Raw genomic sequence first — 25,852 nt, 5'->3', positions numbered from 1 at the left:
CCAAACACTCCTTTCAAGTGAAGCAGCATTTCACTTGCACTTCCCTCAACTTAGTCTACTGCATTCATTGCTCCCAATGCGGTCTCCTCTACATCGGAGAGACCAAACACAGACTGGGTGACCGCTTTGCAGAACACCTTCGGTCTGTCAGCAAGCATGACCCAGGCCTCCCTGTCGCTTGCCATTTTAACACTCCACCCTGCTCTCTTGCCCACATGTCTGTCCTTGGCTTGCTGCATTGTTCCAGTGAAGCCCAACGCAAACTGGAGGAACAGCACCTCATCTTCCGACCAGGCACTTTACAGCCTTCCGGACTGAATATTGAATTCAACAACTTTAGATCATGAACTCTCCCCTCCATCCCCACCCCCTTTCCGTTTCTTCCCACTCCTTTTGGTTTTTTTCAATAATTTATATAGATTTTTCTTTTCCCACCTATTTCCATTATATTTAAATGTATTTCCATCCATTGTTTTATCTCTACCTTTTAGCCTATTTTGATCCCTTCCCCCCACCCCCATCCCCACTAGGGCTATCTGTACCTTCCCCCCACCCCATCCCCACTAGGGGTTTCTGTACCTTCACCCCACTCCACCCCCACTAGGGCTATCTGTACCTTCACCCCACCCCCACCCCCACTAGGGCTATCTGTACCTTCCCCCCACCCCCACCCCCACTAGGGCTATCTGTACCTTCACCCCACCCCCACCCCCACTAGGGCTATCTGTACCTTCACCCCACCCCAGCCCCACTAGGGCTATCTGTACCTTCCCCCCACCCCCACCCCCACTAGGGCTATCTGTACCTTCCCCCCACCCCAGCCCCACTAGGGCTATCTGTACCTTCACTCCACCCCCACTAGGGCTATCTGTACCTTCCTTCCACCCCACCCCCACTAGGGCTATCTGTACCTTCCCCCCACCCCACCCCCACTAAGGCTATCTGTACCTTCCCCCCACCCCACCCCCACTAGGGCTATCTGTACCTTCCTCCCACCCCATCCCCACTAGGTCTATCTGTACCTTGCTCGTCCTGCTTTCTACCCTTAATTAGCACATTCCTTAGATAGTATCACCACCTTCAACACCTTTGTCCTTTTGCCTGTGACATCTTTTGTTTATCTCCACCTATCACTGGCCCTCTATCCAGCTCTACTTGTCCCACCTCCCCCCCCTTAAACCAGCTTATATTTCACCTCACTTCTATTAATTCCTTAGTTCTGTTGAAGAGTCATACGGACTCGAAACGTTAACTGTGTTCCTCTCCCCAGATGCTGCCAGACCTGCCGAGTTTTTCCAGGGATTTTTATTTTTGTTTTGGATTTCCACCCTCGCAGTACTTTGCGTTTATGAAAGTAAAGGATGTTAGTGCTTCAGGTGGACAGGGCATTGGCAAGACTGCGCCTCGAACACTGTGTTCAGTCTTGGTCTCCTTGTTTAAGGAAGGGTGTGAATGCATCGGGGGTGGTTCAAAGGAGGTTTCCAAATGCAATATCTCCAAGTTTGCCGATGACCTCAAAAGCAGGTGGGGCTGTGAGAAGGATGCAAGGAGGCTTCAGGGTGATTTAAACAAGTTATGTGTGTGTGTGGGCAAACAAATGGCAGATGCAGTTTAACGTGGATAAACATGAAGTTATGCGCTTCAGTGTGAAAAACAGAAAGGCAGAGTATTATTTAAATAGTGATATATTGGGAAATGTGGATGTACAAAGGGATCTGGGTGTCCTTGTACACCGGTCAATGAAGGTAAATAGGCAGGTGCAGCAAACAATTAGGAAGGCAAGTGGTATGTTGGCCTTCATTGCAAGAGGATTTGAGTTCAGAAGTAGGGATGTCTTACTGCAGTTATACAGGGCCTTGGTGAGACCACACCTGGAGTATTGCATGCAGTTCTGGTCTCCCTACCTAAGAAAGGATATACTAGAGGGAGTGCAGCAAAGGTTCACTAGGCTGATGGCAGGACTGCTGTATGAGGAGAGATTGGTTCGACTGGGCCTGTATTCGCTAGAGTTTAGAAGAATGAGAGGGGATCTGATTGAAACGTATAAAATTCTAACAGCGATGGACAGACCAGATGCAAGGAGGATGTTTCCCCTGCCTGGGGAGGCTAGAATTGGGGGCAATCGTCTCAGAATATGGGGCAGGCCATTTAGGACTGAGATGGGGAAACATTTCTCCACTCAGAGGGTGGTTAACCTGTGGAATTCTCTACCACAGAAGGCTGTGGAGGCCGGGTCACTGACTATATTCAAGAAAGAGATTGATTTTTTTTTTTGGATATTAGGGGTGCCAAGGGGAGAGAAAGCGGGAGTACAGCGTTGAGATAGAGGATCAGCCACTATCGTATTGATAGGAGGAGCAGGCTCAAGGGGCCGAATGGCTTATTCCTGCTCCTATTTCGCACATTCATATGTGTGTTCATACATGTGGCGCCCCCCACAGTGGACCAGCTTGTTTGGCTCTCGGTCAGAGGTTTGTGGGTTGGAGCTAACCTCCCCCCACTGCAGAGATTCGTGGCCCCTAACCCAGGCCTGACACTGCCTAGCGCAGCAAGATACAATGGAGGGGCTGCTCCCCTCTGACCCCCAACCCCCTGCCCCCATGGATAAGGGGTCATCCATTTTGGGACTGATATAAGGAGGAACTTCTTTGCTCGGAAGCCGGTGAACCTGTGGAATCCTGGACCCCGGAGGACGCTCGCTCGTTGAGCAGGCTCGAGACGGAGCGCGAGAGGTTTTTGGGATGGAGGGAAATGGGAAGTGGGAGGGAAAGTGGAGCTGAGAGATACAAGATCAGCCATGGTGGTGTTGAATGGTGCAGCAGGCCAGAGGGGCTGAATGGCCTCCTCCTGGTCCGATTCCATTGACTGTTGACGGAGAGGAAGATAACGGGTGAAGTGTTTACTTACGTCAAAGCCCTTGTTGGGATCCCATCCAACGTGACCCACGTGCCTGTGAATGAACACAGAAGAATTCAAACCTTTCACCTCATCTCTATGTCCATGGAGCTGCCTAACCTCCCTATCCAGGCACTTGTTACCCCCAGAGACGACAGTTCCAATACGCACCGGCCGCCCTTCAGCCCGACTTCCCCTCCCAGCAACAACAACCCACCCCTCCCCCAAACCCCCATAACCGACTCTCCGTGAGCTTCAGCTCATCCAGAACTCTGCTGCCCACACCCATGTCCGAACTCGCACCGAGTCCCATTCATCCGGCACCACCTGTCGTCGCTGACCCACACTGGCTCCAAGTCCAGCAACCCTCCCTATCTCTGTAACCTCCTCCAGCCCCTACACCCCTCCCTATCCCTGTAACCTCCTCCAGCTCCTACACCCCTCCCTGTCTCTGTAACCTCCTCCAGCCCCTACACCCCTCCCTATCTCTGTAACCTCCTCCAGTCCCTACAACCCTCCCTATCTATGTAACCTCCTCCAGCCCCTACACCCCTCCCTATCTATGTAACCTCCTCCAGCCCCTACACCCCTCCCTGTCTCTGTAACCTCCTCCAGCCCCTACACCCCTCCCTATCTCTGTAACCTCCTCCAGCCCCTACACCCCTCCCTGTCTCTGTAACCTCCTCCAGCCCCTACACCCCTCCCTATCTCTGTAACCTCCTCCAGCCCCTACAACCCTCCCATTCTCTGTAACCTCCTCCAGCCCCTACAACTCTCCATATCTCTGTAACATCCTCCAGTTCCTACAACTCTCCCTATCTCTATAACCGCCTCCAGCCCGTACAACACTCCCGATCTCTGTAACCTCCTCCAGCCCCTACACCCCTCCCTATCTCTGTAACCTCCTCCAGCCCCTACACCCCTCCCTATCTCTGTAACCTCCTCCAGCCCCTACAACCCTCCCTATCTCTGTAACCTCCTCCAGCCCCTACACCCCTCCCTATCTCTGTAACCTCCTCCAGCCCCTACAACCCTCCCTATCTCTGTAACCTCCTCCAGCCCCTACAACTCTCCATATCTCTGTAACCTCCTCCAGTTCCTACAACCCTCCCTATCTCTGTAACCTCCTCCAGTCCCTACAACCCTCCCTATCTCTGTAACCTCCTCCAGCCCCTACACCCCTCCCTGTCTCTGTAACCTCCTCCAGCCCCTACACCCCCTCCGTGTCTCTGTAACCTCCTCCAGTTCCTACACCCCCTCCCTGTCTCTGTAACCTCCTCCAGTTCCTACACCCCCTCCCTGTCTCTGTAACCTCCTCCAGCCCCTACACCCCCTCCCTGTCTCTGTAACCTCCTCCAGTTCCTACACCCCCTCCCTGTCTCTGTAACCTCATCCAGTTCCTACACCCCTCCCTGTCTCTGTAACCTCCTCCAGTCCCTACACCCCCTCCCTGTCTCTGTAACCTCCTCCAGTTCCTACAACCCTCCCTGTCTCTGTAACCTCCTCCATCCCCTACAACCCTCCCTATCTCTGTAACCTCCTCCATCCCCTACAACCCTCCCTATCTCTGTAACCTCCTCCAGTCCCCTACACCCCTCCCTATCTCTGTAACCTCCTCCAGCCCCTACAACCCACCCTATCTCTGTAACCTCCTCCAGCCCCTACAACCCTCCCTATCTCTGTAACCTCCTCCAACCCCTACAACCCTCACTATCTCTGTAACCTTCTCCAGCCCCTACAACTCTCCATATCTCTGTAACCTCCTCCATCCTCTACAACCCTCCCTATCTCTGTAACCTCCTCCATCCCCTACAGCCCTCCCTATCTCTGTAACCTCCTCCAGCCCCTACAACCCTCCCTATCTCTGTAACCTCCTCCATCCCCTACAATCCTCCTTTCTTTGTAACCTCCTCCATCCCCTACAACCCTCCCTATCTCTGTAACCTCCTCCATCCCCTACAACCCTCCCTATCTCTGTAACCTCCCACAGCCCCTACACCCCTCCCTATCTCTGTAACCTCCTCCAGCCCTTACAACCCTCCCTATCTCTGTAACCTCCTCCTGCCCCTACCCCCTCCCTATCTCTGTATCCTCCTCCAGCCCCTACCCCCTCCCTATCTCTGTAACCTCCCCAGCCCCTACACCCCTCCCTATCTCTGTAACATCCTCCAGCGCCTACAACCCTCCCTATCTCTGTAACCTCGACCAGCCCCTACACCCCTCCCTATCTCTGTAACCTCCTCCAGCCCTTACAACCCTCCCTATCTCTGTAACCTCCTCCAGCCCCTACACCCCTCCCTATCTCTGTAACCTCCTCCAGCGCCTACAACCCTCCCTATCTCTGTAACCTCGACCAGCCCCTACACCCCTCCCTATCTCTGTAACCTCCTCCAGCCCTTACAACCCTCCCTATCTCTGTAACCTCCTCCAGCCCCTACAACCCTCCCTATCTCTGTAACCTTCTACAGCCCCTACAACCCTCCCTATCCCTAACCTCCTCCAGCCCCTTCGCCCCTCCCTATCTCTGTAACCTCCTCCAGTCCCTACAACCCTCCCTATCTCTGTAACCTCCTCCAGCCCCTACAACCCTCCCTATCTCTGTAACCTCCTCCAGCGCCTACAACCCTCCCTATCTCTGTAACCTTTACCAGCCCCTACACCCCTCCCTATCTCTGTAACCTCCTCCAGCCCTTACAACCCTCCCTATCTCTGTAACCTCCTCCAGCCCCTACAACCCTCCCTATCTCTGTAACCTTCTACAGCCCCTACAACCCTCCCTATCCCTAACCTCCTCCAGCCCCTTCGCCCCTCCCTATCTCTGTAACCTCCTCCAGTCCCTACACCCCTCCCTATCTCTGTAACCATCCTACAACCCTCCGAGATCTCTGCGCTCCTCCAATTCCGGCCTCTTGACCATCCCCCGATTCCCATCGCTCCACCATTGGCGGCCGGGCCTTCAGCTGTCTGGGGTGGGGTGGGGGGCCCTGAGCTCTGGAATTCCCCCCCTAAACCTCTCCACCTCTCGCTTTCACTCCTTCTCTCTCTCTCTCTGTCTCTCTCTTTCTCCCTCTTTCTCTCTCTGTCTCTCTCTTTCTCCCTCTTTCTCTCTCTCTCTGTCTGTCTCTCTCTCTGTCACTCTGTCTCTCTCTCTCTCTCCATCTCTCTCTCTCTCTCTGTCTCTCTTTCTCTCTCTGTCTGTCTCTCTCTCTGTCACTCTGTCTCTCTCTCTCTCTCTCCATCTCTCTCTCTCTCTCTGTCTCTCTCTCTCTCTCTCTGTCTCTCACTTTCACTCTCCCCCTTTCTTCCTTTAAGATGTTTCTTGAAACCTAGCTGTTGGTCACCGGTCCCTAATATCTCCTCGCGTGGCTCACGGTCAAATTCTGTGTGTTAATCGCTCATGTGTGGATGCCTCAGGACTGTTGAACCCCTCAAAGGTCGAATCAAAATGATGAAGCTGGTGGACAAGGACTTTTAAAGATATCTTGCACAGTCTTTGCCTCTCTGGGAGCAGAGGAGCAGTTAAGAATGAAACTCACAGTGCACACAGCAAAATGTCTTCAGTGGGTTACATCCGACTGTAGTTGGCTGCCGGAACACAGCAAGATCCCACACGCGGCATACGAAAGCCAGTCAGAGGGTCAGTGCTGAGGGAGCGCCGCGCTGTCGGAGGGTCAGTGCTGAGGGAGCGCCGCGCTGTCGGAGGGTCAGTGCTGAGGGAGCGCCGCACTTTCAGAGGGTCAGTGCTGAGGGAGCGCTGCACTGTCGGAGGGTCAGCGCTGAGGGAGCGCCGCACTGTTGGAGGGTCAGCGCTGAGGGAGCGTCGCACTGTCGGAGGGTCAGTGCTGAGGGAGCCCCGCACTGTCGGAGGGTCAGTGCTGAGGGAGCGCCGCACTGTTGGAGGGTCAGCGCTGAGGGAGCGCCGCGCTGTCGGAGGGTCAGCGCTGAGGGAGCGCCGCGCTGTCGGAGGGTCAGCGCTGAGGGAGCGCTGCGCTGTCGGAGGGTCAGTGCCGAGGGAGCGCCGCACTGTCGGAGGGTCAGCGCTGAGGGAGCGCCGCACTGTCGGAGGGTCAGCGCTGAGGGAGCGCCACACTGTCGGAGGGTCAGTGCTGAGGGAGCGCCGCACTGTCGGAGGGTCAGTAGTGAGGGAGAGCCGCACTGTCGGAGGGTCAGGGCTGAGGCAGCGCTACACTGTCGGAGGGTCAGTGCTGAGGGAGTGACGCACTGTCGGAGGGTCAGTGCTGAGGGAGAGACGCACTGTCAGAGGGTCAGTGCTGAGGGAGCGCCGCGCTGTCGGAGGGTCAGCGCTGAGGGAGCGCCGCGCTGTCGGAGGGTCAGCGCTGAGGGAGCGCTGCGCTGTCGGAGGGTCAGTGCCGAGGGAGCGCCGCACTGTCGGAGGGTCAGCGCTGAGGGAGCGCCGCACTGTCGGAGGGTCAGCGCTGAGGGAGCGCCACACTGTCGGAGGGTCAGTGCTGAGGGAGCGCCGCACTGTCGGAGGGTCAGTGCTGAGGGAGCGCCGCACTGTCGGAGGGTCAGTGCTGAGGGAGCGCCGCACTGTCGGAGGGTCAGTGTTGAGGGAGCGTCGCGCTGTCGGAGGGTCAGTGCTGAGGGAGCGCCGCACTGTCGGAGGGTCAGTGCTGAGGGAGCGCCGCACTGTCGGAGGGTCAGCGCTGAGGGAGCGCTGCATGATCGCGTTGGCTGCTTGTGAGATCTTGCTGTGCGCAAAATGGTTTCTACCGTTTGCTACCATGACCGCACTGGGGTAATTAAACTCCTTCAATGGCCCTGAGGAGTGCTGGGACATCCTGAGGTGGGGAATGGCCGCACCACCTTCACCCTGTGCCCCTGGCCCCTAAGGGTAGCCCCGGCCCCTGTCCCCTCGCGGTCGGGGGTCTTACTGGAAGTTGCTGGGGGCTCCAATGTCGGCCTTCGTCATCTTCTTCTTCCCCTTGCCCTTGTCCTTCCCTTTCTTCTTCTCCACCGGACTGGGTGCTGGTAAACCCCGGTAGCGGAAGGCGGTGATGTCAGGATTGGTGATGGTCATGGCGCTCATGGGGAGCGAGGAGCTGGGCGACTGGAATCCGGAACCTGAAAGAGGGATGAGGAGGAGCAATGGGATTAAGCCCCTGGCCCGGAGATGTCACCCCCACCCTCTGCCCCCAGTGAGGCCCAGCCTCTGGGACTCCCCACACCCACCCCCCCTCCCTTCTGTCCATTACCCACCCTCCCTATTGCTCCCCTCCTCCCCTCAGTCCTTCACCCACCCTCCCCAACTCTCCTCCCTATCCCTCCCCTTCTTCCCATCCCCTCAATTATTCACCAGCCCTCCCCTTTCCCCATCCCTCCCTTCTCCACTCCACCACACCCCTCCCGCTCCTCCTCCCCCTCCTCCTCCCCCTCCCCTCAGTCCTTTACCTTCCCTCCCCTCCCCTCAGTCCTTCACCTGCCCTTACCTCCCCTCAGTCCTTCACCTGCCCTTCCCTCCCCTCAGTCCTTCACCTGAGCTTACCTCCCCTCAGTCCTTCACCTGCCCTTACCTCCCCTCCCCTCAGTCCTTCACCTGCCCTTCCCTCCCCTCCCCTCAGTCCTTCACCTGCCCTTCCCTCCCCTCAGTCCTTCACCTGCCCTTCCCTCCCCTCAGTCCTTCACCTGCCCTTCCCTCCCCTCCCCTCAGTCCTTCACCTGCCCTTACCTCCCCTCAGTCCTTCACCTGCCCTTACCTCCCCTCCCCTCAGTCCTTCACCTGCCCTTACCTCCCCTCCCCTCAGTCCTTCACCTGCCCTCTCCTCCCCTCAGTCCTTCACCTGCCCTTCCCTCTCCTCAGTCCATCACCTGCCCTTACCTCCCCTCCCCTCAGTCCTTCACCTGCCCCTACCTCCCCTCCCCTCAGTCCTTCACCTGCCCTTACCTCCCCTCAGTCCTTCACCTGCCCTTCCCTCCCCTCAGTCCTTCACCTGCCCTTCCCTCCCCTCCCCTCAGTCCTTCACCTGCCCTTCCCTCCCCTCAGTCCTTCACCTGCCCTTACCTCCCTTCAGTCCTTCACCTGCCCTTCCCTCCCCTCAGTCCTTCACCTGCCCTTACCTCCCCTCCCCTCAGTCCTTCACCTGCCCTTACCTCCCCTCCCCTCAGTCCTTCACCTGCCCTTCCCTCCCCTCCCCTCAGTCCTTCACCTGCCCTTGCCTCCCCTCAGTCCTTCACCTGCCCTTCCCTCCCCTCAGTCCTTCACCTGCCCTCCCCTCCCCTCCCCACAGTCCTTCACCTGCCCTTCCCTCCCCTCAGTCCTTCACCTGCCCTTCCCTCCCCTCCCCTCAGTCCTTTACCTTCCCTCCCCTCCCCTCCCCTCAGTCCTTCACCTGCCCTTACCTCCCCTCCCCTCAGTCCTTCACCTGCCCTTCCCTCCCCTCAGTCCTTCACCTGCCCTTACCTCCCCTCCCCTCAATCCTTCACCAGCCCTTCCCTCCCCTCCCCTCAATCCTTCACCTGCCCTTCCCTCCCCTCAGTCCTTCACCTGCCCTTCCCTCCCCTCCCCTCAGTCCTTCACCTGCCCTTCCCTCCCCTCAGTCCTTCACCTGCCCTTACCTCCCCTCCCCTCAATCCTTCACCAGCCCTTCCCTCCCCTCAGTCCTTCACCTGCCCTCCCCTCCTCTCAGTCCTTCACCTGCCCTTCCCTCCCCTCAGTCTTTCACCGGCCCTTCCCTCCCCTCCCCTCAGTCCTTCACCTGCCCTTCCCTCCCCTCAGTCCTTCACCTGCCCTTACCTCCCCTCCCCTCAATCCTTCACCAGCCCTTACCTCCCCTCCCCTCAATCCTTCACCTGCCCTTCCCTCCCCTCAGTCCTTCACCTGCCCTCCCCTCCCCTCAGTCCTTCACCTGCCCTTCCCTCCCCTCAGTCCTTCACCGGCCCTTCCCACCCCTCCCCTCAGTCCTTCACCTGCCCTTCCCTCCCCTCAGTCCTTCACCTGCCCTTCCCTCCCCTCAGTTCTTCACCTGCCCTCCCCTCCCCTCCCCTCAGTCCTTCACCTGCCCTTCCCTCCCCTCAGTCCTTCACCTGCCCTTCCCTCCCCTCCCCTCAGTCCTTTACCTTCCCTCCCCTCCCCTCCCCTAGGTCCTTCACCTGCCCTTACCTCCCCTCCCCTCAGTCCTTCACCTGCCCTTCCCTCCCCTCAGTCCTTCACCTGCCCTTCCCTCCCCTCAGTCCTTCACCTGCACTTCCCTCCCCTCAGTCCTTCACCTGCCCTTACCTCCCCTCCCCTCAATCCTTCACCTGTCCTTCCCTCCCCTCCCCTCAGTCCTTCACCTGTCCTTCCCTCCCCTCCCCTCAATCCTTCACCTGCCCTTACCTCCCCTCAGTCCTTCACCTGCCCTTCCCTCCCCTCAGTCCTTCACCTGCCCTTCCCTCCCCTCAGTCCTTCACCTGCCCTTACCTCCCCTCAGTCCTTCACCTGCCCTTCCCTCCCCTCAGTCCTTCACCTGCCCTTCCCTCCCCTCAGTCCTTCACCTGCCCTTCCCTCCCCTCCCCTCAGTCCTTCACCTGCCCTTCCCTCCCCTCAGTCCTTCACCTGCCCTTCCCTCCCCTCAGTCCTTCACCTGCCCTGCCCTCCCCTCCCCTCAGTCCTTCACCTGCCCTCTCCTCCCCTCAGTCCTTCACCTGCTCTTCCCTCCCCTCCGTCCTTCACTTGGCCTTACCTCCCCTCCCCTCAGTCCTTCACCTTCCCTCCCCTCCCCTCAATCCTTCACCTGCCCTTACCTCCCCTCAGTCCTTCACCTGCCCTTCCCTAACCTCAGTCCTTCACCTGCCCTTCCCTCCCCTCAGTCCTTCACCTGCCCTTACCTCCCCTCAGTCCTTCACCTGCCCTTCCCTCCCCTCAGTCCTTCACCTGCCCTTCCCTCCCCTCCCCTCAGTCCTTCACCTGCCCTTCCCTCCCCTCAGTCCTTCACCTGCCCTTCCCTCCCATCCCCTCAGTCCTTCACCTGCCCTTCCCTCCCCTCAGTCCTTTACCTGCCCTCCCCTCCCCTCAGTCCTTCACCTGCCCTTCCCTCCCCTCCCCTCAGTCCTTCACCTGCCCTCCCCTCCCCTCAGTCCTTCACCTGCCCTTCCCTCCCCTCAGTCCTTCACCTGCCCTCCCCTCCTCTCCCCTCAGTCCTTCACCTGCCCTCTCCTCCCCTCAGTCCTTCACCTGCTCTTCCCTCCCCTCCGTCCTTCACTTGCCCTCCCCTCAGTCCTTCACCTGCCCTCCCCTCCCCTCAGTCCTTCACCTGCCCTTCCCTCCCCTCAGTCCTTCACCTGCCCTCCCCTCCTCTCCCCTCAGTCCTTCACCTGCCCTCTCCTCCCCTCAGTCCTTCACCTGCTCTTCCCTCCCCTCCGTCCTTCACTTGCCCTTCCCTCCCCTCAGTCCTTCACCTGCCCTTCCCTCCCCTCCCCTCAGTCCTTCACCTGCCCTTCCCTTCCCTCAGTCCTTCACCTGCCCTTCCCTCCCCTCCCCTCAGTCCTTCACCTGCCCTTCCCTCCCCTCAGTCCTTCACCGGCCCTTCCCACCCCTCCCCTCAGTCCTTCACCTGCACTTCCCTCCCCTCAGTCCTTCACCTGCCCTTCCCTCCCCTCAGTTCTTCACCTGCCCTCCCCTCCCCTCCCCTCAGTCCTTCACCTGCCCTTCCCTCCCCTCAGTCCTTCACCTGCCCTTCCCTCCCCTCCCCTCAGTCCTTTACCTTCCCTCCCCTCCCCTCCCCTAGGTCCTTCACCTGCCCTTACCTCCCCTCCCCTCAGTCCTTCACCTGCCCTTCCCTCCCCTCAGTCCTTCACCTGCCCTTCCCTCCCCTCAGTCCTTCACCTGCACTTCCCTCCCCTCAGTCCTTCACCTGCCCTTACCTCCCCTCCCCTCAATCCTTCACCTGTCCTTCCCTCCCCTCCCCTCAGTCCTTCACCTGTCCTTCCCTCCCCTCCCCTCAATCCTTCACCTGCCCTTACCTCCCCTCAGTCCTTCACCTGCCCTTCCCTCCCCTCAGTCCTTCACCTGCCCTTCCCTCCCCTCAGTCCTTCACCTGCCCTTACCTCCCCTCAGTCCTTCACCTGCCCTTCCCTCCCCTCAGTCCTTCACCTGCCCTTCCCTCCCCTCAGTCCTTCACCTGCCCTTCCCTCCCCTCCCCTCAGTCCTTCACCTGCCCTTCCCTCCCCTCAGTCCTTCACCTGCCCTTCCCTCCCCTCAGTCCTTCACCTGCCCTGCCCTCCCCTCCCCTCAGTCCTTCACCTGCCCTCTCCTCCCCTCAGTCCTTCACCTGCTCTTCCCTCCCCTCCGTCCTTCACTTGGCCTTACCTCCCCTCCCCTCAGTCCTTCACCTTCCCTCCCCTCCCCTCAATCCTTCACCTGCCCTTACCTCCCCTCAGTCCTTCACCTGCCCTTCCCTAACCTCAGTCCTTCACCTGCCCTTCCCTCCCCTCAGTCCTTCACCTGCCCTTACCTCCCCTCAGTCCTTCACCTGCCCTTCCCTCCCCTCAGTCCTTCACCTGCCCTTCCCTCCCCTCCCCTCAGTCCTTCACCTGCCCTTCCCTCCCCTCAGTCCTTCACCTGCCCTTCCCTCCCATCCCCTCAGTCCTTCACCTGCCCTTCCCTCCCCTCAGTCCTTTACCTGCCCTCCCCTCCCCTCAGTCCTTCACCTGCCCTTCCCTCCCCTCCCCTCAGTCCTTCACCTGCCCTCCCCTCCCCTCAGTCCTTCACCTGCCCTTCCCTCCCCTCAGTCCTTCACCTGCCCTCCCCTCCTCTCCCCTCAGTCCTTCACCTGCCCTCTCCTCCCCTCAGTCCTTCACCTGCTCTTCCCTCCCCTCCGTCCTTCACTTGCCCTCCCCTCAGTCCTTCACCTGCCCTCCCCTCCCCTCAGTCCTTCACCTGCCCTTCCCTCCCCTCAGTCCTTCACCTGCCCTCCCCTCCTCTCCCCTCAGTCCTTCACCTGCCCTCTCCTCCCCTCAGTCCTTCACCTGCTCTTCCCTCCCCTCCGTCCTTCACTTGCCCTTCCCTCCCCTCAGTCCTTCACCTGCCCTTCCCTCCCCTCCCCTCAGTCCTTCACCTGCCCTTCCCTTCCCTCAGTCCTTCACCTGCCCTTCCCTCCCCTCCCCTCAGTCCTTCACCTGCCCTTCCCTCCCCTCAGTCCTTCACCTGCCCTTCCCTCCCCTCCCCTCAGTCCTTCACCTGCCCTTCCCTCCCCTCAGTCCTTCACCTGCCCTTACCTCCCCTCATTCCTTCACCTGCCCTTCCCTCCCCTCAGTCCTTCACCTGCCCTTCCCTCCCCTCCCCTCAGTCCTTCACCTGCCCTTCCCTCCCCTCAGTCCTTCACCTGCCCTTCCCTCCCCTCAGTCCTTCACCTGCCCTCCCCTCCCCTCAGTCCTTCACCTGCCCTTCCCTCCCCTCAGTCCTTCACCTGCCCTTCCCTCCCCTCAGTCCTTCACCTGCCCTTCCCTCCCCTCCCCTCAGTCCTTCACCTGCCCTTCCCTCCCCTCCCCTCAGTCCTTCACCTGCCCTTCCCTCCTCTCCCCTCAGTCCTTCACCTGCCCTTCCCTCCCCTCCCCTCAGTCCTTCACCTGCCCTTCCCTCCCCTCCCCTCAGTCCTTCACCTGCCCTTCCCTCCCCTCAGTCCTTCACCTGCCCTTCCCTCCCCTCAGTCCTTCACCTGCCCTTCCCTCCCCTCAGTCCTTCACCTGCCCTTCCCTCCCCTCCCCTCAGTCCTTCACCAGCCCTTCCCTCCCCTCAGTCCTTCACCTGCCCTTCCCTCCCCTCCCCTCAGTCCTTCACCTGCCCTTCCCTCCCCTCCCCTCAGTCCTTCACCTGCCCTTCCCTCCCCTCAGTCCTTCACCTGCCCTTCCCTCCCCTCAGTCCTTCACCTGCCCTTCCCTCCCCTCCCCTCAGTCCTTCACCTGCCCTTCCCTCCCCTCAGTCCTTCACCTGCCCTTCCCTCCCCTCAGTCCTTCACCTGCCCTTCCCTCCCCTCAGTCCTTCACCTGCCCTTCCCTCCCCTCAGTCTTTCAACTGCCCTTCCCTCCCCTCAGTCCTTCACCTGCCCTCCCCTCCCCTCCCCACAGTCCTTCACCTGCCCTCTCCTCCCCTCAGTCCTTCACCTGCTCTTCCTTCCCCTCCGTCCTTCACTTGCCCTTCCCTCACCTCAGTCCTTCACCTGCCCTTCCCTCCCCTCAGTCCTTCACCTGCCCTTCCCTCCCCTCAGTCCTTCACCTGCCCTTCCCTCCCCTCAGTCCTTCACCTGCCCTTCCCTCCCCTCCCCTCAGTCCTTCACCTGCCCTTCCCTCCCCTCAGTCCTTTACCTGCCCTTCCCTCCCCTCAGTCCTTCACCTGCCCTCTCCTCCCCTCAGTCCTTCACCTGCTCTTCCCTCCCCTCCGTCCTTCACTTGTCCTTCCCTCACCTCAGTCCTTCACCTGCCCTTCCCTCCCCTCAGTCCTTCACCTGCCCTTCCCTCCCCTCCCCTCAGTCCTTCACCTGCCCTTCCCTCCCCTCAGTCCTTCACCTGCCCTTCCCTCCCCTCCCCTCAGTCCTTCACCTGCCCTTCCCTCCCCTCAGTCCTTCACCTGCCCTTCCCTCCCCTCAGTCCTTCACCTGCCCTTCCCTCCCCTCAGTCCTTCACCTGCCCTCCCCTCCCCTCAGTCCTTCACCTGCCCTTCCCTCCCCTCAGTCCTTCAACTGCCCTTCCCTCCCCTCAGTCCTTCACCTGCCCTTCCCTCCCCTCCCCTCAGTCCTTCACCTGCCCTTCCCTCCCCTTAGTCCTTCACCTGCCCTTCCCTCCCCTCAGTCCTTCACCTGCCCTTCCCTCCCCTCCCCTCAGTCCTTCACCTGCCCTTCCCTCCCCTCCCCTCAGTGCTTCACCTGCTCTTCCCTCCCCTCAGTCCTTCACCTGCCCTTCCCTCCCCTCCCCTCAGTCCTTCACCTGCCCTTCCCTCCCCTCCCCTCAGTCCTTTACCTTCCCTCCCCTCCCCTCCCCTCAGTCCTTCACCTGCCCTTCCCTCCCCTCCCCTCAGTCCTTTACCTTCCCTCCCCTCCCCTCCCCTCAGTCCTTCACCTGCCCTTCCCTCCCCTCAGTCCTTCACCTGCCCTTCCCTCCCCTCAGTCCTTCACCTGCCCTTCCCTCCCCTCAGTCCTTCACCTGCCCTTCCCTCCCCTCAGTCCTTTACCTTCCCTCCCCTCCCCTCCCCTCAGTCCTTCACCTGCCCTTCCCTCTTCTCAGTCCTTCACCTGCCCTTCCCTCCCCTCCCCTCAGTCCTTCACCTGCCCTTCCCTCCCCTCAGTCCTTCACCTGCCCTTCCCTCCCCTCAGTCCTCACCTGCCCTTCCCTCCCCTCAGTCCTTCACCTGCCCTCCCCTCCCCTCAGTCCTTCACCTGCCCTTCCCTCCCCTCAGTCCTTCACCTGCCCTTCCCTCCCCTCAGTCCTTCACCTGCCCTTCCCTCCCCTCCCCTCAGTCCTTCACCTGCCCTTCCCTCCACTCAGTCCTTCACCTGCCCTTCCCTCCCCTCAGTCCTTCACCTGCCCTTCCCTCCCCTCAGTCCTTCACCTGCCCTTCCCTTCCCTCAGTCCTTCACCTGCCCTTCCCTCCCTCCCCTCAGTCCTTCACCTGCCCTTCCCTCCCCTCAGTCCTTCACCTGCCCTTCCCTCCCCTCCCCTCAGTCCTTTACCTTCCCTCCCCTCCCCTCCCCTCAGTCCTTCACCTGCCCTTCCCTCCCCTCCCCTCAGTCCTTTACCTTCCCTCCCCTCCCCTCCCCTCAGTCCTTCACCTGCCCTTCCCTCCCCTCCCCTCAGTCCTTCACCTGCCCTTCCCTCCCCTCAGTCCTTCACCTGCCCTTCCCTCCCCTCAGTCCTTCACCTGCCCTTCCCTCCCCTCAGTCCTTCACCTGCCCTTCCCTCCCCTCAGTCCTTTACCTTCCCTCCCCTCCCCTCCCCTCAGTCCTTCACCTGCCCTTCCCTCCCCTCAGTCCTTCACCTGCCCTTCCCTCCCCTCCCCTCAGTCCTTCACCAGCCCTCTCCTCCCCTCAGTCCTTCACCTGCCCCATCCTCCCTTCCCATCCGTCACCCCCTCCCCTTCCTCCTCTCTCTGCCCCCTCAGCCCCCTCCCCTCAGCTGTCCTCCCACTCCCCTACACCCGTCACCTCCCTAGCCCTCTCCTTCCCACTTCCCTCTCCTCCCCATCGCTCCTCACCTATCCTTTGCCCCTCCTCCTCCCTCCTCTCCACCAGTCCCTCGCCTCTCACCCCTCTCCTGCCCTGTACTTCCAATCTCTTCATCTGGAGAGGTTTAGGGAGGGAATTCCAGAGCTCAGGGCCCCCACCACAGGCAGCTGAAGGCCCGGCCGCCAACGGTGGAGCGATGGGAATCGGGGGATGGTCACGAGGCCAGAATTGGAGCAGCGCAGAGATCTCGGAGGGTTGTAGGAGGGTTACAGAGATAGGGAGGGGTGTAGGGGCTGGAGGAGGTTACAGAGATAGGGAGGGGTGTAGGGGGTGGAGGAGGTTACAGAGATAGGGAGGGGTGTAGGGACTGGAGGAGGTTACAGAGATAGGGAGGGGTGTAGGGGCTGGAGGAGGTTACAGAGATAGGGAGGGTTGTAGGGGCTGGAGGAGGGTTAGAGAGATAGGGAGGGTTGTAGGGGCTGGAGGAGGGTTAGAGAGATAGGGAGGGTTGTAGGGGCTGGAGGAGGTTACAGAGATAGGGAGGGTTGTAGGGGCTGGAGGAGGTTACAGAGATAGGGAGGGTTGTAGGGGCTGGAGGAGGTTACAGAGATAGGGAGGGGTGTAGGGGCTGGAGGAGGTTACAGAGATAGGGAGGGGTGTAGGGGCTGGAGGAGGTTACAGAGATAGGGAGGGTTGTAGGGGCTGGAGGAGGGTTAGAGAGATAGGGAGGGTTGTAGGGGCTGGAGGAGGGTTAGAGAGATAGGGAGGGTTGTAGGGGCTGGAGGAGGTTACAGAGATAGGGAGGGGTGTAGGGGCTGGAGGAGGTTACAGAGATAGGGAGGGTTGTAGAGGCTGGAGGAGGTTACAGTGATAGGGAGGGTTGTAGGGGCTGGAGGAGGTTCCAGAGATAGGGAGGGGTGTAGGGGCTGGAGGAGGTTACAGAGATAGGGAGGGGTGTAGGGGCTGGAGGAGGTTACAGAGATAGGGAGGGGTGTAGGGGCTGGAGGAGGTTACAGAGATAGGGAGGGTTGTAGGGGCTGGAGGAGGTTACAGAGATAGGGAGAGTTGTAGGGGCTGGAGGAGGTTACAGAGATAGGGGGGGTTGTAGGGGCTGGAGGAGGTTACAGAGATAGGGAGGGCTGTAGAGGCTGGAGGAAGTTACAGAGATAGGGAGGGGTGTAGAGGCTGGAGGAGGTTACAGTGATAGGGAGGGGTGTAGGGGCTGGAGGAAGTTACAGAGATAGGGAGGGGTGTAGAGGCTGGAGGAGGTTACAGTGATAGGGATGGGTGTAGGGGCTGGAGGAGGTTACAGAGATAGGGATGGGTGTAGGGGCTGGAGGAGGTTACAGAGATAGGGAAGAAAGTTCATTGGAAAATTCCAGATGGATTGATAAATGAACAGACGGGAGTGACATTGATGAGGATGGTGAAGTCGAGAGGGTGCGAATGGAGGAGATTCACCAGAATGTTTCCCGGGGATGAGGGGTTTTCAGTTCATGTGGAGGGACTGGGAGGAGCCGGGATTGTTCTCCTTAGAGCGGGGAAGGTTAAGGTGGAGATTGCATCGAGGCGTTCAGAATCACGAGGGGGTTTGGATCGAGTCAATAAGGAGAAACTGTTTCCAGTGGCAGGAGGGTCAGTAACCAGAGGTGGGGGAGGGGGACACAGAATGAAGAAAATCGGTAAAAGATCCAGAGGGGGTGGGGGGGAGATGAGGAGAATGTGTTTGACGCAGTGAGTTGTTGTGATCTGGAAGGCGCTGCCTGAAAGGGCAGTGGAAGCAGATTCAATAGGAACATTCAAAAGGGGGGGAATCGGAGAAATACTCGAAGGGGAAAAGAGCAGGAGTGGGGTGGTGCGGGTGGGGAGAGTGGGATTAATGGGATAGATCTTTCAAAGAGCTAGCACAGGCACGATGGGCTGAATGGCCACCTCCTTGGCCTTTGCTGAGCTACAGTGAGACTCGGACAGATACGGACAGTCAATTTTCTGTTGGCGTAACTCACCGCCTGGTTCCACCAGAGGCACCTGAGGGAGTGGCACCGAGACCCTCCTACCTGTGGGAGAGAGAGGCAGCTTTTCATTATTCACAATCGCCCTTCACAGCCTCCCATCCCTCGCCAGGTCCCTACCCAAACCCCTGGACCCCCACTGCACCACCCCCGCCTAACGTCTGCCTCCCCGTCCTGCCCTGTCCTGGAAACCACGCAACCTCTGGTCAGAGCGGCCCAGTTGTTGGTGCTGGATATTCGACTGCAAAGGCATCGCACAAAGATGTCTGCCGCTGCTCAGAGGGTGGGGAGGGGGTGCCAGCGAGAGTGGATAAAGATTAAGATACGCATTTGGTAGGGAAACAAATCCGCCTGAGTATTGCGGCCCAGTGTGGCAGCTGAAGGACAGACATCGCCCGCTCTTACCGCTTGCTGAGTGGACAGCCTGCGTTGTAAGGGGAGTTGGCAGCAGGAGGCAGTGCCAGGGCTCAGCCGAGGGTGGTGCTGACACACTCGAGTGGCGATACTCACCTTCAGGAGCTTGTGGTGGAGCAGGTTTCCCAAGATCATGTTTTTCTAGTGATAGAGAGCAAAATGCAAAGAGAGAGAGAGGGCGAATCAGTAAGAGTCCAATCTCCAACCCCCACCCCCCTAACCCAAACCCCCACCCACTTCACCCAACCCCCACCCTCACCCAAACCCCCACCCCCTCACCCAAACCCCCACCACCCTCACCCAACCCCCACCCCCTCACCCAAACCCCCACTCTCACCCAAACCCCCACCCCCTTCACCCAACCACCACCCTCACCCAAACCCCCACCCCCTTCACCCAACCCCCACCCTCACCCAAACCCCCACCCCCTTCACCCAACCCCCACCCTCACCCAAACCCCCACCCCCTTCACCCAACCCCCACCCTCACCCAAACCCCCACCCCCTTCACCCAACCCCCACCCTCACCCAAACCCCCACACCCTCACCCAAACCCCCACCACCCTCACCCAACCCCCACCCCCTCACCCAAACCCGCACCCCCTTCACCCAACCCCCCACCCTCACCCAAACCCCCACCCCCTTTACCCAACCCCCACCCTCACCCAAACCCCCACCCCCCTCACCCAACCCCCCACCCTCACCCAAACCCGCAACACCCACCCCCCTCACCCAACCCCCCACCCTCACCCAAACCCCCACCCCCTTCACCCAACCCCCACCCTCACCCAACCCCCCACCCTCACCCAAACCCCCACCCCCTTCACCCAACCCCCACCCTCACCCAACCCCCCACCCTCACCCAAACCCCCACCCCCTTCACCCAACCCCCACCCTCACCCAACCCCCCACCCTCACCCAAACCCCCACCCCCTTCACCCAACCCCCACCCTCACCCAACCCCCACCCCCTCACCCAAACCCCCACCCCCTTTACCCAACACCCACCCTCACCCAACCCCCCCACCCTCACCCAAACCCCCACCCCTTCACCCAACCCCCCACTCTCACCCAAACCACACCCCCTTCACCCAACCCCCACCCTCACCCAACCCCCCACCCTCACCCAAACCCCCACCCCCTTCACCCAAACCCGCAACCCCCACCCCCTCACCCAACCCCCACCCCCTTCACCCAACCCCCACCCTCACCCAAAACCCCACCCCCTTCACCCAACACCCCCCTCACCCAACCCCCACCCCCTTCACCCAAACCCCCACCCCCTTCACCCAACACCCCCCTCACCCAACCCCCACCCCCTTCACCCAAACCCCCACCCCTTCACCCAAACCCGCAAAACCCACCCCCCTCACCCAACCCCCCACTCTCACCCAAACCCCACCCCCTCACCCAAAACCCACCCCCCTCACCCAACCCCCCACTCTCACCCAAACCCCCACCCCCCCCTCAACCAAACCCCACCCCCCCTCACCCAACCCCCCCTCACCCAAACCCCCACCCCCCTCACCCAACCCCCCCTCACCCAAACCCCCACCCCCCTCACCCAACCCCCCACTCTCACCCAAACCCACACCCCCTTCACCCAACCCCCACCCTCACCCAAACCCCCACCCCCCTCACCCAACCCCCACCCTCACCCAAACCCCCACCCCCTTCACCCAACCCCCACCCTCACCCAAACCCCCACCCCCTTCACCCATCCCCCACCCTCACCCAAACCCCCACCCCCTTCACCCAACCCCCCCCTCACCCAAACCCCTCACCCCCTTCACTCTCAACCCCCACCCACACCCAACCCCCACCCCGCTCACCCAAATCCCCACCCCCTTCACCCAACCCCCACACTCACCCAAACCCCCACCCCCTTCACCCAACCCCCACCCTCACCCAAACCCCACCCCCTCACCCAACCCCCACCCCCTTCACCCAACCCCCCACTCCCACCCAAACCCCACCCCCTCACCCAAACCCCACCCCCCTCACCCAACCCCCCACTCTCACCCAAACCCCACCCCCCTCACCCAAACCCCCACCCTCACCCAACCCCCACCCCCTCACCCAAAACCGCAACCCCCACCCCCCTCACCCAACATCCACCCCCTCACCCAAAACCCCACCCTCACCCAACCCCCACCCCCTCACCCAAACCCACAACCCCCACCCCCCTCACCCAACCCCCACCCTCACCCAAACCCCCACCCCCTTCACCCAACACCCACCCTCACCCAAACCCCCACCCCCTTCACCCATCCCCCACCCTCACCCAAACCCCCAGCCCCTTCACCCAACCCCCCCCTCACCCAAACCCCCACCCCCCTCACCCAAACCCCCACCCCCTTCACTCTCAACCCCCACCCACACCCAACCCCCACCCCGCTCACCCAAATCCCCACCCCCTTCACCCAACCCCCACACTCACCCAAACCCCCACCCCCTTCACCCAACCCCCACCCTCACCCAAACCCCACCCCCTTCACCCAACCCCCACCCTCACCCAAACCCCACCCCCTCACCCAACCCCCACCCCCTTCACCCAACCCCCCACTCCCACCCAAACCCCACCCCCTCACCCAAACCCCACCCCCCTCACCCAACCCCCCACTCTCACCCAAACCCCACCCCCCTCACCCAAACCCCCACCCTCACCCAACCCCCACCCCCTCACCCAAACCCGCAACCCCCACCCCCCTCACCCAACATCCACCCCCTCACCCAAACCCCCACCCTCACCCAACCCCCACCCCCTCACCCAAACCCGCAACCCCCACCCCCTCACCCAACCCCCACCCTCACCCAAACCCGCAACCCCCACCCCCCTCACCCAACCCCCACCCCCTTCACCCAACCCCCCACTCTCACCCAAACCCCACCCCCTCACCCAAACCCCCACCCCCCTCACCCAACCCCCACCCCCTCACCCAAACCCGCAACCCCCACCCCCCTCACCCAACCCCCACCCCCTTCACCCAACCCCCACCCCCCTCACCCAACCCCCACCCCCTTCCCCCAAACCCCCACCCCTTCACCCAAACCCGCAAAACCCACCCCCCTCACCCAACCCCCCACCCCCTTCACCCAACCCCCCACTCTCACCCAAACCCCACCCCCTCACCCAAACCCCACCCCCCTCACCCAACCCCCCACTCTCACCCAAACCCCCACCCCCCCTCACCCAAACCCCACCCCCCCTCACCCAACCCCCCCTCACCCAAACCCCCACCCCCCTCACCCAACCCCCCACTCTCACCCAAACCCACACCCCCTTCACCCAACCCCCACCCTCACCCAAACCCCCACCCCCCTCACCCAACCCCCACCCTCACCCAAACCCCCACCCCCTTCACCCAACCCCCACCCTCACCCAAACCCCCACCCCCCTCACCCAACCCCCACCCTCACCCAAACCCCCACCCCCTTCACCCAACCCCCACCCTCACCCAAACCCCCACCCGCTTCACCCAACCCCCACCCTCACCCAAACCCCCACCCCCTTCACCCAACCCCCCCCTCACCCAAACCCCCACCCCCCTCACCCAAACCCCCACCCCTTCACTCAACCCCCACCCACACCCAACCCCCACCCCGCTCACCCAAACCCCCACCCCCTTCACCCAACCCCCACCCTCACCCAAACCCCACACCCTTCACCCAACCCCCACCCTCACCCAAACCCCACCCCCTCACCCAACCCCCACCCCCTTCACCCAACCCCCCACTCTCACCCAAACCCCACCCCCCTCACCCAAACCCCCACCCTCACCCAACCCCCACCCCCTCACCCAACCCCCACCCCCTCACCCAAACCCGCAACCCCCACCCCCCTCACCCAACCCCCACCCCCTCACCCAACCCCCACCCTCACCCAACCCCCACCCCCTCACCCAACCCCCACCCCCTCACCCAACCCCCACCCCCTCACCCAACCCCCACCCCCTCACCCAAACCCCCACCCCCATCACCCAACCCCCACGCCCTCACCCAAACCCGCAACCCCCACCCCCCTCACCCAACCCCCACCCCCTCACCCAAACCCGCAACACCCACCCCCCTCACCCAACCCCCACCCCCTTCACCCAACCCCCCACTCTCACCCAAACCCCACCCCCTCACCCAAACCCCCACCCCCCTCACCCAACCCCCACCCCCTCACCCAAACCCGCAACCCCCACCCCCCTCACCCAACCCCCACCCCCTTCACCCAACCCCCACCCCCATCACCCTACCCCCACCCCCTTCACCCAACCCCCCACCCTCACCCAAACCCCCACCCCCTTCACCCAACCCCCACCCCCTTCACTCAAACCCCCACCCCCCTCACACAATCTCCAACACCCCTCACCCAACCCCCACCCCCCCCACCCAACCCCCACCCCCCTCACCCAAACCCCCACCCCCTTCACCCAACCCCCCACCCTCACCCAAACCCCACCCCCCTCACCCAAACCCCCACCCCCCTCACCCAACCCCCACCCCCTCACCCAAACCCCCAACCCCTTCACCCAACCCCCACCCCCATCACCCAACCCCCAACCACATCACCCACCCCCACCCCCTTCACCCAACCCCCCACCCTCACCCAAACCCCCCACCCCCTTCACCCAACCCCCCACCCTCACCCAAACCCCCACCCCCTTCACCCAACACCCACCCCCTTCACCCAACCCCCACCCCCTTCACTCAAACCCCCACCCCCCTCACACAATCTCCAACCCCACTCACCCAACCCCCACCCCCCTCACCCAAACCCCCACCCCCTTCACCCAACCCCCCACCCTCACCCAAACCCCACCCCCCTCACCCAAACTCCCACCCCTTCACCCAAACTCCAACCCCCACCCCCTCACCCAAACCCCCAACCCCCTCACCCAACCCCCACCTCCCTCACCCAAACCCCCACCCCCTTCACCCAACCCCCCACCCTCACCCAAACCCCCACCCCCTTCACCCAACCCCCCACCCTCACCCAAACCCCACCCCCTTCACCCAACCCCCCACCCTCACCCAATCCCCACCCCCTCACCCAAACCCCCACCCCTTCACCCAATCTCCAACCCCCACCCCCTCACCCAAACCCCCACCCCCCTCACCCAACCCCCACCCCCTTCACCCAAACCCCCACCCCCTCACCCAAACCCGCAACCCCCACCCCCCTCACCCAACCCCCCACTCTCACCCAAACCCCACCCCCTCACCCAAACCCCCACCCCCATCACCCAAACCCCCACCCTCACCCAAACCCCACCCCCCTCACCCAAACCCCCACCCCCTTCACCCAACCCCCACCCTCACCCAACCCCCACCCCCTCACCCAAACCCCCACCCCTTCACCCAATCTCCAACCCTCACCCCCTCACCCAAACCCCCACCCCCCTCACCCAAACCCCCACCCCCCTCACACAATCTCCAACCCCCCTCACCCAACCCCCACCCCCTCACCCACACCCCCACCCCCTTCACCCAACCCCCCACCCTCACCCAAACCCCACCCCCTCACCCAAACCCGCACCCCCTTCACCCAACCCCCACCCCCATCACCCAACCCCAACCCCCTCACCCAAATCCCCACCCCTCACCCAATCTCCAATCCCCACCCCCCACAACCAACCCCCACCCCCATCACCCAACCCCCACCCTCAACCAAACCCCACCCCCTCACCCAAACCCCCACCCCCCTCACCCAACCCCCACCCTCACCCAAACCCCAACCCCTCACCCAAACCCCCACCCCCCTCACCCAACCCCCCACCCCCTTCACCCAACCCCCACCCCCATCATCCAACCCCCACCCTCACCCAAACCCCACCCCCTCACCCAAACCCCCACCCCCTTCACCCAACCCCCACCCTCACCCAAACCCCACCCCCTCACCCAAACCCCCACCCCCCTCACCCAACCCCCACCCTCACCCAAACCCCACCCCCTCACCCAAGCCCCCACCCCCCTCAGCCAACCCCCCACCCCCTTCACCCAACCCCCACCCCCATCACCCAACCCCTACCCTCACCCAAACCCCACCCCCCTCACCCAAACCCCCACCCCCTTCACCCAACCCCCACCCTCACCCAACCCCCAGCCCCTCACCCAAACCCCCACCCCCCTCACCCAATCTCCAACCCCCACCCCCTCACCCAAACCCCCACCCTCCTCACCCAACCCCCACCCCCATCAACCAACCCCCACCCTCACCGAAACCTCACCCCCTCACCCAAACCCCAACCCCCTTCACCCAATCTCCAACCCCCCACCCCCTCACCCAAACCCCCACCCCCCTCACCCAACCCCCACCCCCATCACACAATCTCCAACCCCCCTCACCCAACCCCCACCCCCTCACGCAAACCCCCACCCCCTTCACCCAACCCCCCCACCCTCACCCAAACCCTACCCCCCTCACCCAAACCCCCACCCCCTTCACCCAACCCCCACCCCCATCACCGAACCCCCACCCCCTCACCCAAACCCCCACCCTTCACCCAATCTCCAACCCCCACCGCCTCACCCAAACCCCCACTCCCCTCACCCAACCCCCACCCTCACCCAAACCCCACCCCCTCACCCAAACCCCAACCCCCCTCACCCAACCCCCCACCCCCTTCACCCAACCCCCACCCCCATCATCCAACCCCCACCCTCACCCAAACCCCACCCCCTCACCCAAACCCCCACCCCCTTCACCCAACCCCCACCCTCACCCAAACCCCACCCCCTCACCCAAACCCCCACCCCCCTCCCCAACCCCCACCCTCACCCAAACCCCACCCCCTCAACCAAACCCCCACCCCCCTCACCCAACCCCCCACCCCCTTCACCCAACCCCCACCCCCATCATCCAACCCCCATCCTCACCCAAACCCCACCCCCTCACCCAAACCCCCACCCCCTTCACCCAACCCCCACCCTCACCCAAACCCCACCCCCTCACCCAACCCCCACCCCCCTCACCCAACCCCCACCCTCCTCACCCAATCTCCAACCCCCACCTCCTTCACCCAACTCCCACCCTCACTCAAACCCGCACCCCCACCCCCTCACCCAACCCCCACCCCCTCACCCAGTCTCCAACCCCCACCCCCTCACCCAACCCCCAACCCCTCACCCAATCTCCAAACCCCACCCCCCTCACCCAACCCCCACCCCCTCACCCAGTCTCCAACCCCCACCCCACAATCTCCAAACCCCACCCCCCGTCACCCAGTCTCAAACCCCCACCCCATCACACAACACCCACCCTCACGCAAGCCCCCGCCCACATCACCCAACCCCCACCCTCCTCACCCAACCCCACCCCCTCACCCAATCTCCAAATCCCACCCCCTTCACCCAACCCCCACCCTCACGCAAACCCCCGCCCACATCAC

The 25,852-nt window shown here is 62.1% G+C and overlaps 1 protein-coding gene across 1 annotated transcript in view; it reads right to left on the bottom strand.

Annotated features, from left to right (window-relative positions):
* Positions 1-25,852, bottom strand: part of LOC121274247 (wiskott-Aldrich syndrome protein-like) — a 106,224-nt gene that overhangs the window by 63,041 nt on the left and 17,331 nt on the right. The window contains exons 5-8 of the mRNA XM_041181445.1: positions 18,572-18,616; positions 18,056-18,106; positions 7,791-7,980; positions 2,908-2,950 (exon numbers count right to left, since the gene is read on the bottom strand). Coding sequence (XP_041037379.1) covers positions 2,908-2,950; positions 7,791-7,980; positions 18,056-18,106; positions 18,572-18,616 — 329 coding nt within the window. The remainder of the gene's footprint in view (positions 1-2,907; positions 2,951-7,790; positions 7,981-18,055; positions 18,107-18,571; positions 18,617-25,852) is intronic.

Source organism: Carcharodon carcharias (genome assembly GCF_017639515.1).
Source record: "Carcharodon carcharias isolate sCarCar2 chromosome 35 unlocalized genomic scaffold, sCarCar2.pri SUPER_35_unloc_4, whole genome shotgun sequence".
NCBI classification, from domain to species: Eukaryota; Metazoa; Chordata; class Chondrichthyes; order Lamniformes; family Lamnidae; genus Carcharodon; species Carcharodon carcharias.
Note: the sequence above shows the minus strand (reverse complement) of the source record. Positions and strands in the feature narration are given on the sequence as shown.